The sequence below is a fragment of the Papio anubis genome, chromosome 18, assembly GCF_008728515.1.
Source record: "Papio anubis isolate 15944 chromosome 18, Panubis1.0, whole genome shotgun sequence".
In the NCBI taxonomy this organism is placed as follows: Eukaryota; Metazoa; Chordata; class Mammalia; order Primates; family Cercopithecidae; genus Papio; species Papio anubis.
In genome coordinates, this window is record NC_044993.1 from 8,301,167 (window position 1) to 8,315,537 (window position 14,371).

The 14,371-nt window shown below is 53.2% G+C and overlaps 1 protein-coding gene across 1 annotated transcript in view; it reads right to left on the bottom strand.

Annotated features, from left to right (window-relative positions):
* Window positions 1-14,371, bottom strand: part of CMIP (c-Maf inducing protein) — a 261,683-nt gene that overhangs the window by 25,937 nt on the left and 221,375 nt on the right. Inside the window, exons 9-10 of the mRNA XM_031658628.1 lie at window positions 12,849-12,953; window positions 6,244-6,597 (exon numbers count right to left, since the gene is read on the bottom strand). Coding sequence (XP_031514488.1) covers window positions 6,244-6,597; window positions 12,849-12,953 — 459 coding nt within the window. The remainder of the gene's footprint in view (window positions 1-6,243; window positions 6,598-12,848; window positions 12,954-14,371) is intronic.

Genomic DNA, 14,371 nt, shown 5'->3' on the forward strand with positions numbered 1-14,371 from the left:
CCCAGGCTGGAGTGCAGTGGCGTGATCTCGGCTCAATGCAAGCTCCGCCTCCTGGTTTCACACCATTCTCCTGCCTCAGCCTCCTGAGTAGCTGTGACTACAGGCACCCGTCACCACGTCCAGCTAATTTTTTGTATTTTTAGTACAGGCGGGGTTTCACTGTGTTAGTCATGATGGTCTCAATTTCCTGACCTCGTGATCCGCCTGCCTCGGCCTCCCAAGTGCTGGAATTACAGGTGTGAGCCACCGTGCCCGGCCATTTGTTTACTTTTAAAATAAAGCATATTCTAGGCAGAAATGTCACAAAATACAGAACTCTAAGGAGATTTGAAGTCACCCACAATCAGAGGAGTCAGGGTCCCCATGGGGGGCTATGAGCCCCAGCAACAGGCCCATCGTCACTTGTCACTCCTGAGCCTGTTCTGTGAACCGCGAGCGTGGTCTGCACTCCCAGGTGCTCAGCCCAGTGGGAGGCTTCGGCCTGTCTGAGGCGGGGTCTGGACAGAAGCCTCCTCCTCTGGGTCTCCCAGCCTGGGGCTCCACTTCCTGGCAGCTCCCACAAGTCCAAGAGGGGTGCAGGGGAAGGAGGGAGAGGGCAAGTGGACTTCCTTGCCTTGGCCCAGACCAGCTTGGAAGTCTGTGACCCCAGTCTGACCAGGTTGGTGGATGAATGGGAGGCGCTGGACACAGGTTGTCGTGGAGGTGAGGCTGGGTATCCCCAGACTGGCAGGCCCACGAGGAAGAAATGAGGAACCCTCCTGTGCATGGGCCTCTCTGTGACAGACCTCGGCACAGGCCCCAGTGGCTAGCAGAGTCCCTGCCTTAGGACTGCCCTGGCTTTGGGTGGGCCTGTTATCCTAGGATGGGATGCCTCTGGCCACTGGGGCAGTCTCCCACTTGGCCAAGCCAGGCCTGGGATGGGAGGGCAAGCAGCAGGCAGGGTGTGAGGGACCTGACTGCCCACCCAGGAAGGAGGAAAGAGGGCTGCGCCTTGCCCAGTTCAGGGAGGGAGGGGGTGCGCAGGCAGGCAGGTGCCTGACGCATCCTGCTACCCCAACATGCCTCAGGCATAAGGCACCTGCACATTTAACCCTCCCATGAATGGGGCCTTAGAACCCCCATTTCACAGATGAGAAACGGAGGCCCAGAGAGGTTCAGATACTTGTCAAAGGTCACAGAGCTAATGGGGGACATGTTGGGCCCAAACAAGGCTTTGTGAGTGCAAAGCTCGGGTCTCCCACCACGCAGCTCCGTTGGGATTTTAACCCAGTTCAGAAGATGCCACCTCACCTAGAGCCCTGTGCTGCCCTGTGGACAGGACGCTTCCTGCCAGCCTCGCTGCTTTTCCTGACTCACACAATCTCCCACAAAGTGTGGGCAGAATGTGGTGGCCTCAGGGTGGCCTGATGCTTGGGAAGGCCTGGGGCATGACAAGGCTCATGCGGGAGCACATTCAGACCACTTTGCTCCCACTATGCGACATCCAGAAATATCTGCTCCCTTTAAAGACAAACCAACTGGTCCGGGGATTTGATCCCAGGCTGAAAAACAGCGGCTGTTACCCCTGAGGCTGGGATACCTCAGGAAAACTCCCTCTCTCTCCACCTGTGCGGTCATCCCATCCGGGACCTTCCCAGGCCCCACAGCAGATCTGCTAGCCTTAAATGCTCCAGGGACCTTTGAGTTTCTACAGTTACCATGTGCTCCAGGAATGAGCAATTTTAAGTTTCCAAACAGGATGGGCATGGTGGCTCATGCCTGTAATCCTAGCACTTTGGGAGGCCGAGGTGGGCAGATCACTTGAGGTCAAGAGTTCAAGACCAGCCTGGCCAATGTGGCGAAATCCTGTCTCTACTAAAAAACACAAAAATTAGCCGGGCTAGGTGGTAGACGCCTGTAATCTCAGCTACTGGGGAGGTTGAGGCAGGAGAATGGCTTGAACCTGCGAGGCAGAGGTTGCAGTGAGCTGAGATCGCACCACTGCACTGCAGCCTGGGCGACAGAGCGAGACTCCATCGCAAAAAAAAAGAAAAAGAAAAAGAAAAAGTAAGTACATATAAGAAAGAACTACCTAGAAGAATCACAGACTTTTTAAAAATTACAAAATAGGCTGGGCACAGTGGTTCACACCTGTAATCTTTGGGAGGCTGAAGTGGGCAGATTACTTGAAGTCAGGAGTTCGAGACCAGCCTGGCCAACATAGCAAAACCCCGTCTCTCCTAAAAATACAAAAATTAGCTGGGCTTGGTGGCAGGCACCTGTGGTTCTACCTACTGGGGAGGCTGAGGCAGGAGAATGGCTTGAACCTTGGAGGAAGAAATTGCAGTGAGCGGAACTACTGCAGATAAGTCCCCTGGCCCTGTCTCCCGGTCATTAGGACAACCCCAAATTCATCTGCATTTCCCTGAAGTTCCCCAAGGGAGGGGCCTCTTCCAGCTGAGCTGCAGCCCATCAAGGGCTCTTTTAAAATCTAACGTTTGCGAAGAGTCCCCAGCAGTAGATGGGAGCCGATCAGGGCCGATCAGAAGCGCGTCCTACCCCTGTGGCCCCAGTGTGCTGCAGTTCCACACTCTGCCCATCTGAGCTCTACAGCAGCCCCGCTGAGCCCTTGATGTCGCTGCTCTTAGCACTTGGCAATACTTAGGTTCAGAGGGACTGAGTACAGGGACAAGTATGGTATTTGGCGTAAAGTCTGGCCTGGCGTAGGTATGCAACAAAAGCTGGATGAAAGAATGAATAAGTAGGTGGATAAATGAAGGTGTGAATCACACACAGGTGCCCAGCAGGAAAAGAGCTGGACTCTAAATGACTACAAATCCCAAAGCTCTTCTTCGCCTCCCGAAACTGCGTTCTTTTCATCACCCCACCCCGCCTGCACCTCACGCGGTGATTTTTTTTCCACATCAGCCTTGACCTGCATTTGGAATAGTTTTCCTTTTCAAGGATCTCCAGGAAATTTTTGCAACTTAGGTTACTTTTCAAAAGTGTCAAATTCTAATGATGCAGGGACCTTCCTATGGGAACACGCGGCAACTGATCAGTCCTCCGAGAAGACACCCATTTTACAGACGCGAAACCTGAAGCCCAGAGGAGCCAAGAACACTGGCCACAGTTCCACAGCAGCTCAGGCCTGCGGCTGCATTTCCTCAACGCTGAGATGCAAGTTTCCTGCAATCCAGGTGTGCGATGAATGCCATGTGGCTTTTATCCCTCAAAGCACTGTTAGGGAATCAATGACGCATCTCGCCCTCAATAGTATGGGCAAGTGGCGGGAACACAGCTGCGTCATAAATGGTGGCTACTCCCGTGGGCCAGGTGTTCACCTCGCAGAGGTGTCTGCTCTGTGCCAGGCACTCAGGGCTGGCCCCTCCCATCTCTTTTCCAATGCCAGATGCAGCCATACTTGTGCCACCTCCCAGCCTGGGACCAGAGGCTCAGAGAAGATGACCAACCTTCCAAGGTCACAACTAGTATGTGGCACAGGTGGGACTGGAACCTAGCACGGTCTGACTCTGAGTCTGTGCCTTTCCTGATGTATCTCACTTTGGAGCCCTTTGAGCAGCTGGGGGTGTTTGGGTCCAACCAGTTTGAGGCCTCCAATGAGCCAGCAACAGAAGCAGCCTGCTGGGTGTGGGGAGGGAAGTTGTTGGGAAAATACAGTTATCAGGCCCAAATTGTGTTGCGCTCCCCCAAAGTGGAAGAGGCTGCTGGAAGCATAATCCCATTTTGTGGAGGTGTTGGGGCTGGGCGTGAGCTGCTCCTCTGTGTAGCCCCATCGAGAACCCCTCCTGGCTTGCCCTGACTGTCCTGGGCCCTTGGCGATGGCCCCGACCCCCACCTGTGCCCTGGCAGCTGGGTGATGTGGGGCAGGCAGGGGGTCTGGACGCAGATGGGGGAGAACAGAGTCCTCATTCATGAGCATGTTTATGAAGAAGGAAAAAATGTGTGCCAACTGCGTTATGAAACTCAAACCTTTAGTGCTTAATGAGAAATAGGAGTCAGGCCCAAAACAGCAGAAGGCCCAGTGGTTCATGGTGTTTGTAAAAACCAGCTGGAATTGGGGAGCTGGAGTGGACAGCAGGGCCAGTCTCTGGCCTGGAGGCTTCTATCTCTATCAGAGCAAGGAGACCCCTCCAAAAATCCGGGGAGATGCCCTAACCTGGCTGCCGCTGGGAGAGCTGGCACCTTTCTTTGTCTTGAAGACACTCAGGTCTGCGGTGTGTTCTTGGAGACACTCTCTTAGTGGGATCTGGAGTTCCACTTGGCTGGGGGTGGAGGTCACTGAATGCAGTTATGCCCTCACCCGACCTCTGCTGCTGGGACCATGAGGCGGGGCTGGTCCTGAACCCCTGGGCACACCCCACCCTTTCCTCTCCGGTGCCAAAGTCAGGGCAGAGGAGGCTATGTGGGGACGCTGCCTCCACGATCTCCTTCAAACCAGCAAACGCCATCTTATGACTGTGTGTGCCCATGTGTTCACCTTCGCAGACACCACAGGCCTTGCTAGTAGAGCACAGGGGGCACCCCAAGGTGCCTCCCAGCCATTTCTCCAGCTCACCAGGCCCTCAGAAGCTGCCCTCTGTCCCTCCAAACCCTGAGCAGACTCCAGGAGCAACACACACACGACAGAATGAACAAACGCTGCCCAGCCGCGTGACGACACAGGGCCTCAGGGAAACCCCGCCCACCCACACAGACCACACCCCAGGCACCGGGCTGCCAAGCGGTCTCCCTGCAGGCTGACGGCCCCGGCAGCCCTGGTTCTAGACAGGCATCATGCACTGGATAAATGTGACAACACAGCTGGACCCCCAACCCCTCCGAAAAGTCCAGCAACCACAAGCAGCTGCATCTGAAAACGCCCATCTCTGGATTCAAAGCTCCTGAGAGTGGCGCAGAGCCTGTTCCAAAGGAAGGAGTTTGTAGAGCGAGCAAGCGGGAGGTGTCTGCCGAGTGTCTGCAGACCTGAGCTTGTCTGTGGAACCACATGGCTCTGTGGGGGGCAGAAGGGAACAGTCAATGAGGTCCCTCAAACTGGGGGTCCTGGAACCAGGTGCTCACGGGTTTGAGATGTGTCAGGTGGAACGTGTGGATGACAAGGCTGGAGAGACCCTTAGGGGTCACGGATTAAGAACTATACTCCCCTCTACCTTAGTCACACAACTGAGGTTCAGGGAGCGGGAGGGACAGGCACAGAAGGAGCCAGCTCAGAAGCCACACCACCCAGGGCAGCCCCGGGTCCACGGGTCTCCTACACCCACACACAGGCACACGCAACACCAATGCGCGCACACAGACACCCAGGCACACGGCACAAATACGCAGAGCCACATACCCAAGACAGACTCACACACTCCTGCCCATGACCCCTCACTCAGACACATACATATGCACAGATGCTCACACCCCAAAGACACACGGCATACATGGCTCACACAATACAAACACACATGGGCTCATGCACATACCCGCAAACATATACAGAGAAACACACATGCTCTCCAACCCTAGAGCACAAATGGTTATACCCACATGCATGCAGCCACAGCCACTCGTGCACAAAACTAGCACAAGTGAGTAGACATACCCACTCTTGTGCATTTAACACACACACACACACCCCTACAGAGAAATCCACATGCATGCCCACACCCATCTCCTATAAACACCCACACTCAGCAGACCACGTGTGCCGTCGCACCCACATCCACCCATGGCCGTTCACGCACACAAAGACACTCACAAGCTCAGAGGATCCCACACACCCAACACACCAGAGATGTCCACATACTCACAGACACACTTGGGAACCCTTGTGCTCCTGCACACCCTGGCAGATGTATCCAGATCCTCACACACACACAAACTCATGCAGATGTATGTACACATGTATGCTTGGGCGTGTACCTTACACATGTGCCCAGGCACTCAAGCATACAGGTACAAAGCCACGCATGCACCGCACGTGTGTGTATACACACACCATATGTTCACAGATACACAACCACAGCCACCTGTGCACACACCCACGTGTCCCTCACCCACCTGTACATATGCACCCTGTATGCCTATACTCACAGCCACACTTGTGCTTATGCACACTCTTGCACACACCAGCTTGTGTGCACTCACACACACACCACTCTACCTGCGTAGTTTGAACCAACAAACACAGCCGCACCCAGCAGCAAAGCCCATTCTCCTCCCGCCCGCCCTGGGGGCGCGCACGCGGGGAGCACTCACAGCAGCTTGAGGATTTCCACATAGCAGCCGAGCGTGCGGTCGGCCTGGGGGCCCAGCTCGATGCTCATGGTGCTGCAGGCCGGGCTGACCATGAGGCAGTCGATGAGGTTGGGCTCGCTGTCGTTGCCCGCGCTGGCCGTCAGCGCCGGCTTGGCAGTGCTGGTGCGTTCCACCTCCACGTGGATCTCACTGGAGGCCACGACCACCGACTTGAGCCGGGCCTCAGACAGCGTGGCTTCCTGAGACACCAGGTCCGGGCTGGGGTGCAGAAGGCGCAGAGGTAAAGTGGGCTTCCGGTCGCACGGCTGCTGGCAGCCATTCCGGATTTCCTTCAGGCTTGGGGAATTGTCGCGGCTGGGGGAAGAGGCGGGAGAGGGCACATGAGTACAGCCACTGTTCATGATGCACCACGACCCACCAGGCTAAAGGCCTTCCTGAATCCCAGGATGAGGCCACAATGTAATACTATCATCATCCCCGTGCTAGAAATGAGGAAACTGAGGCTCAGCCTGGGTGCACGGCTTGCCCAAGGTCTAGACAGGAAGAGGTGGGGATGGCAGCCCAACCCAGGCTGCCTGTCTCTACAGTCCATGCTGTCACTTCAGCACATAACAGGCGCTCAATAAACCTTTGCTGACCGACTGAGTGGATGCTGATCTCTACATGACAGCCATAAGGCTCTTGGCATTCTCCACCAAAACACCACTGGCCACTTTCTTGATAAGCCAACGGGATCTACTGTTTTGCTTTTAGTTGCTTCCTGTGGTTTAACTACCCTCCAATCCCTGACCTCATGCCGCAATGTCCTCCAGGACTCTGCTCTCCTGCCCCCAAAGTGAGCAAGCTCAGTATCTGCCCTCCTGGGAACCCACTTCAATGGGATCCCAAACCCCAGAATTCCAGCCTGGGCCCTGGAGTCTAGCCCTCCTGTCTGCAGAACCCCCACTCCTCCTGGGTAACCTTCCAGGCACAGCATCTCTGACCGCCCGGAGGAACAGAAGCCTGCACAAGGTGTTAACAGGTGTTAACTCAGAAAGGGGCTCTATGGCATTATTAATCTCACATTTGTTAGGGAAATGCTGGGGCAGACGAGATGACATTAGGCCTCTTAACGGCAGGACCTGTCAGAGCCTTGACCTGGTTAAAGTCCCTCCTCTGACTGAGTGCTTCCCAAGGTGCCCAGTTGCCTGGGAGGTGCATTGTTGTAAGGGACAGTAGTACCATCAACGGGTTCCTCTGCTGGAGCCCATGGCCGGCACAGTGCTAAGTGCAGTTATACAGATGCTCACAGACATCACTGAACAGTGATTCCTGTCTCTGTGCCACAGGCGAGGAAAGACAGTCTCAGAAGTTAAATGATCTACCCCTAATTAAACAGCCCATGAGTTGATGGAGATGGGATTTGAAACCAGATCTCCCGGACCCCAAAGCCCAGGATCCGTCTAACTAGGTTGGCTTCCAAGGTCCCCTAAGATCTGTGCAGGTCCCCTCCTCCAGGAAGTCTTCCTTGATTTCTTCCTGCTACTCTTGCCCTTCCTACCCTCGAACTCCTCCTAAACCAAAGCTTTCCACCCCTGGCTGGACACCAGGATCCCCCGGGTATACTTCTAAACATCCCAAAGCCCAGTTAGACAGGAATCTCCAGGGTAGGACCTGGACATGAGCAATTTTTAAGGTTCCTCATGTGTGTGGTCAAGGTTGAGATCCACTAATCCAAGACTTCAAGCACAATGGCATGATTGAGAACAGCTGCTTATCTAGTCCTTCCCCAGATGTGTCACAGGCATGGATCCTGTGCCTCTAAAGGGGCTCCTAGGCTTGAGGACAGGGCTACACTGCGGGCATTTTGCTTGGGGAATTGTTGTGGCTGGGGGAAGGGGTGGGAGGGAGCCTGTGAGTAGCCCTTCCAAGGGCTGTGTGCAGAACTTGAGCCCCATGCACAGGAAGGGTCTGAGTGGATCCAGCACATGCCAGAAACCAGGCCCGGGCTGAGCCCACCAAGGGTGTTTAATAAATATACTTTCAGCTTTGCTGGGACAAATAATCCGCCGGCTGAAGTCCGAGAATTCTATCGTTGATAAAAACTTGTGTGTGGTCTGTGATGGGGAGAGACCTAAATTCTTTGGTTCAGATCTGATTTGCTCCCCAAGTGCTCAACACTCCATTTCTCTTTGTTTGCCTTTGCCGGGTTTTAAAAGTGGATTTTCAAGGCTGTTTGGCTCAGATTGGTGATTTTCGAGAGAGCCACGCTAACCTGGGTCAAGCTGTCTGTTCTTTTCAGTGTGAGTACATTGTGTACATTTGCCCACAAAGAGCACTGTGGATGGCCTGGAGGACATGACGGGCTTATATCTTGAAGGGACTGACTGAGGGGGCGTCATGGACCTGAGCCCAAGAAACGTGTTGGCAGTATCGTGCTTCTCTGGGTGACATCCAGGAAACTTATGGCATCAGCTGGAACCCAAGCTAACGTGGGCTCCGAGGGGGCTCAGCATGGCTGAGCCAGGGTGGGTGGGAGGCAGCAGGCACTGTCTCACCCTCGCCAGCCTCCAACCTGGCATCTCCTTGCCACAGCCACCTAACAGTTCCCCAGGGTCACATCTGCCCCCTACCCCATCCTCCTCACAGCAGCAGCCAGAGGGGAATGGAACTGAAATCCCATCACGTCCCTTCTCCACTTACAACCCACTATGGACTCTCCAACGCTCCCAGGATAAAAGTTCTGCCACTGAAACCCAGGACAGCCCCGCTACTTACAGCGTGATCCCCAGCCCACAGCTTCGCCTGAGAGCTTGTGACACAAGCAGAGTCTCAGGTCCTGCCCCAGACCTGCTGAATCCGAATCTTCATTTTAATGCCAAGCCCTAGAGAGTCCCAGGCACTAGGAGGTGTGAGAAGCTGCCCACTCATGGCCCAGCGCTGCTTCTCTCTCCAACTCCATCTTTTGCTTCCCTTTCCTTCTCTCTGCTCCAGTCACACTGGATTTCCTTTGGCTCCTCCCCCGCAGGGACCTCCACATTCAGCGTGCAGCAGAATGACTTGTGCAGTTTGTTTAGAATGCAGACTCCTGGGCCATACCCCAGAAATACTGCAGCCAGGAATCTATTTTAAAGCAGTCCAGGTGATTGTGAAGTAGTGGTTCAAGGACCCATAGATACAAAAACATTGTAGACGGGCACGGTGGCTCACCCCTGTAATCCCAGCACTTTTGGAGGCTGAGGGGGGAATTTCACTTGAGGCCAGGAGTTTGACACCAGTCTGGCCAACATGGCAAAATCCCATCTCTACTAAAAATACAAATAAATAAATAAAATAAAATAAAATAAAATAAAATAAAAATTAGCCAGGTGTGGTGGTGCACACCTGTAATCCCAGCTATTTGGGTGGCTGAGGCATGAAAATTGCTTCAACACAGGATGCAGAGGTTGCAGTGAGCAGAGATTGCGCCACTGCACTCCAGCTTGGGTGACAGAGTGAAACTGTTTCCAAAAAAATCCAAAAAACAAAACCAAAATCATTGTGACCAATGGCACCTTTACCCATCACTGCCAGGCCTCTGCCCGTGTGGTTCTCTCCCTGGGTCACCTTCTTCCTGCTTCTTACCTGGAGAACAGCCAGGAGGTATCAACGTAAATATCACCTCCCTGAGGCTCCTTCCAAAAACAGATGCCAGGGCCATCCTAAATAAATCAGAATGGCACTGGGAGGGTCCTGGGCACCCTTTTGTTTCTTTTTTTAAAAAAAAAAAAAACCTGAGATATAACCCAAGGTACGCTGGTAAATGTCTAACAACCAACTCTCCAAAGAAAGAAGCCCTGATCTGGCTGGGCGCAGTGGCTCACGCCTGTAATTCCAGCACTTTGGGAAGCCGAGGCGGGCAGATCACTTGAGGTCAGGAGTTCGAGACCAGCCTAGCCAACAAAGTAAAACCCCATCTCTACCAAAAATACAAAGATTAGCCAGGTGTGGTGGCCCACACCTGTAATCCCAGCTACTCAGGAAGCTGAGGCAGGAGAATCGCTTGAACCCAGGAGGTGGAGGCTGCAGCGAGCCAAGATTGTGCCACTGCACTCCAGCCTGGGCGACAAGAGTGAAGCTCTGTCTCCAAAAAAGGAAGAAGCCCTGATCTGCAGTGCTTACCAATTTCTTTTGTGTAAATACTCCCACCACAGCTACTTCAAGCTACCGATATGATATCATTACAGAACTTGGAAGGGACGTGTTCCCAAAAGAAATGGGTGAGCTGGCTCCTGCACACTCTGGGTATAACTTAAATACTGTAGGCCAGGCGCGGTGGCTCATGCCTGTAATCCCAGCACTTTGGGAGGCCAAGGTGGGCAGATCACGAGGTCAGGAGATTGACACCATCCTGGCTAACATGGTGAAACCCCGTCTCTACTAAAAATGTAAAAAGTGCAGGCCTGGCACTACCCTCTGGCTTCCGTTTTCTCCTCTTTTTGCCTCACCGTGTTGTCAGCTCCAGAACAAGCCCTTGGGAATGAGCAGCCTCCCATCTCCACATTCTGGCCCCTGGAGTCCCTGTACTTCTTTCTCATCAGGGAAGTGATGCAAGGTGGGACATGGTCCCCTTTGAACATCGGGACCTGAGGCTGAAGGCATTAAAACAGTGACCCTCTCTCATGGCCTGCTGCAAGGAAGCAGCCCCCGATTTATCAAATGCCTTTTCCTGCCCCTTCCCAAGATCTCAGCAGTATGGCATTTGTTTGAGAAGTACCCCCTGCCAGGTTTTCAGCGACTCTGAATGCTCTACCGCCTTCGTTTTGAGAAAAGACTGAAATACCCTCCTGCCGTATCCCTAGCTCTGGCAGGGTCTGGACTCATGTTGGTCTCCTTAGAGTTGTGCAGTGTACCACCTGAACAACTGGGTGGCTGCAGCAGAGACCACTGCGTTCTGCATGTCACATCCCCTCCAATGACACCAGAGGTCACTGCAGAAAGTTCCCCATAAAGTAATGGCATCTGCATCAGTCTGCATCCCGGGAGCAGTTCTCAGCCAGCGAGGGATGGGAGCCGGTGAGTGACTCCCCCAGCACAGCCAGCCTCGGCTGAGCAACTCTCAGCACAGCAATTCTCAGTGTGCTCCGCATGGCCTCCTGGGGCACAGTGGGAGTGCATGCCAGCTGCCCGAAGTGGTCACCTGATTGCTTGCTTGCTTATTTATTTATTTATTTTTGAGAAGAAGTCTCACTCTGTTGCCCAGGCTGGAGTGCAGTGGTATGATCTTGGCTCACTGCAACCTCTGCCTCCCAGGTTCAAGCTATTCTCCTGCCTCAGCCTCCTGAGTAGCTGAGTACAGTCATGTGCCACCACGCCCGGCCAATTTTTGTATTTTTTTAGTAGAGACGGGGTTTCACCATGTTGGCCAGGCTGGACTCGAACTCCTGACCTCAAGTGATCTGCCTGCCTTGGCCTCCCAAAGTGCTGGGATTACAGGTGTGAGCCACCGCACCCAGCCTCATCTGCTTATTAATTCATACTTCACTGCTGTCCTTCCTTCCCTGTCCCCCAGTGTTTCCTGGGACCATCTTCCTAGGAAGCCACTTCCACCCAAACGCTGGTCTTGGAGTTTCCTTTTGGAGGCTCCAAAGCCAGGCGGAGACCCTGCCTCACCTCTTCCGGTCACTTGCTACCCCACCACTCGGTTTTATTGCTTGCACGGTTTTTCTTACCCTCTGACATTTGCACATTTACTTGTACATGATCTCTTCCTGGTAGAATGGAAGCCCCAAAAGAGCAGGGAATTTGTGATCTTGCTCACTCTCTAGCACTGAAATTGTGTCAAGCACACGGCAGGCGCTCAAGAAAAACAGGTGCAGTGGCTCACGCCTGTAACCTCAGCATTCTGGGAGGTCAAAGTGGGAAGACTGCTTAAGCCCAGGAGTTTGAGGCCAGCCTGAGTAACATAGCAAGATCCTGTCTTTACAAAAAAAATTTTAAATATTAGCCACGAGTGGTGGCGTGTGCCTGTGGTCCCAGCTACTTGGGAGGCTGAGGTGGGAGGACTGCTTGAGTCCAGGAGTTTGAGGCTGCAGTGAGCTATGACTGCACCACTGTATTCCAGCACAGCCTAAGTGACAGAGTGAGACCCTGTATCGAAAAAATAAAACCATGCAAATCATGGGCAAAAGCCTGTGTTCTCAAAGGCAAGACCAGACAGGCTAAACCTTACTGTCAACCCTTGTCCCCAACAACGGGCACATATTCACACCTCCATGTGCACACACGTACAGTCACATGTATGTGTACAGTTCACACATGCATTTGTATACCCATGTGCACACATTCACACACACACCAGTGTGTCATACCTCTCCAGTGGTGAGAGATCTTCAGCATAGAACATCTGTCCCTAAAGCCAAGCCGCTCTAACAGCCTTGCAGTTGCGGTGCTGACTCAGCGCTTGCTTCTTCAGCAGCAGCCCTGGGTTCTGGGCCCAGGGGAACTGGCAAATACACCATGAAGTCTGCCCAGTAAACAGCTACTCCACCTCTCCGGCCTGGTCAGTTCTTGGTGACTTTGCCCATGATGGGGGTGACAGTTTGCCCCTCCCAAGCCCTCTGGGTGGCAGTGGTTCAGCAACTCACCTGTTGATGAACTCTTCATAGCAGGAGTAGATGGCAGCCAGGCACACGGCCACCAGGTTGGGCAGGACCCGGGGGTGGGGGCAATGCCCTGTGGGGCCGTGCATGCTGGAAAAAAGCAGAGGGCCGGGGTGAGAAGCCTGCAGGAGTGAGGCCCACAGACAGGGGAAAGGGGACAAGGGAGGGCCAGGTACAGGACTGCCCGCTCTGCCAGCACTGCTTGGGGGGCTCTGAGAGCCTTTGCTGTGCAGTTGGTGGCACCAGGATTTGGGTCCTGTCTGTGCCATGTGCAGGCAGCAGAAGGCAAAGCTCCCAGCTGTGCACTCCAGATCCAGGGTTCCTGGGTTCAAACCCGAGTGGCCTTGGAAACCTCCTAAACTCTCCACCCTGTTTCTGCAGCTATAAAATGAGGACAGTGGCCACCTCCTCGGGGGGTACAGTTAGGACCAGCTTTTCTAATTCACGGACAGACCTAGCAAATGGTGGCCATATGTCCTCGGACAGTCATGCTTACACCTGGTGGTTCAGGAGTAATTATTCCTAACACCTCATTCTACTTTCAAACATGTCCTGCTTTGGAAGAAAAATGATGAGGGTCATTTCGGCTTAGCATAGAGTCAGCAGCATAGTCAATAACTCCTCAATAAGTGCCACTAATTATTACTTGTCATGGCTATTTTTGTGGTCCTAAGGATAATAGCTGTACCATTTCTGGGAAGTTGCCATCAAGGCTGCTGTCACTAAGAATGGCCTAACCTGACAAGATGTTGCAAACCACAGCTGGGTGGTGTTACCAGGGCTCTGGCCTGAGGGCATGTCACAAAGCCACCCTCAAACGGCTTCGTGAGTTCCAGGTGAGCATATTTAGGAAATACGTAGTTTCAGAACTTGTTTAAATGGGTTATTGTGATTTTCTTAAAAGATGAGAAGAGTCTGGGGGCAGTGGCTCACGCCTGTAATCCCAGCACTTTGGGAGGCCGAAGTAGGTGGATCTCCTGAGGTCAAGAGTTCAAGACCAGCCTGGCCAACACAGTGAAACACTGTCTCTACCAAGAATACAAAAATTAGCCAGGCATGCTAACATGTGCCTGCAATCCCAGCTACTTGGGAGGCTGAGGCAGGAGAATTGCTTGAACCCGGGAGCCGAAGGTTGCAGTGAGCCGAGATCGAGCCACTGCACTCCAGCCTGGGTGACAGAGCGAGACTCCATCTCAAAACAAACAAAAAAGATGAGAAGAACAAGAACGATGGCAGCTTGGCCTGACACGAGACTTCTGCAGCGTTCTCTGTGTGTTGTGTCTACTAATCACTGGAGCATCGCACTAACTGGGCGATGGGTACTATGGTTCTTGTGTTACAGATGAGGAAACTGGAGCACAGAGAGAAAATTTAAAATTAAAAAAAAAACAAAAACAAGCCTCCTCCAAAAAAAAAAAACCAAAACCAAAACACCAACCCCAAGTACCAAAAGTGAGTGAGGAGCAAGAATATTTGGCTTCCTGTGGGTTATGTTTTAGGGGTGACTG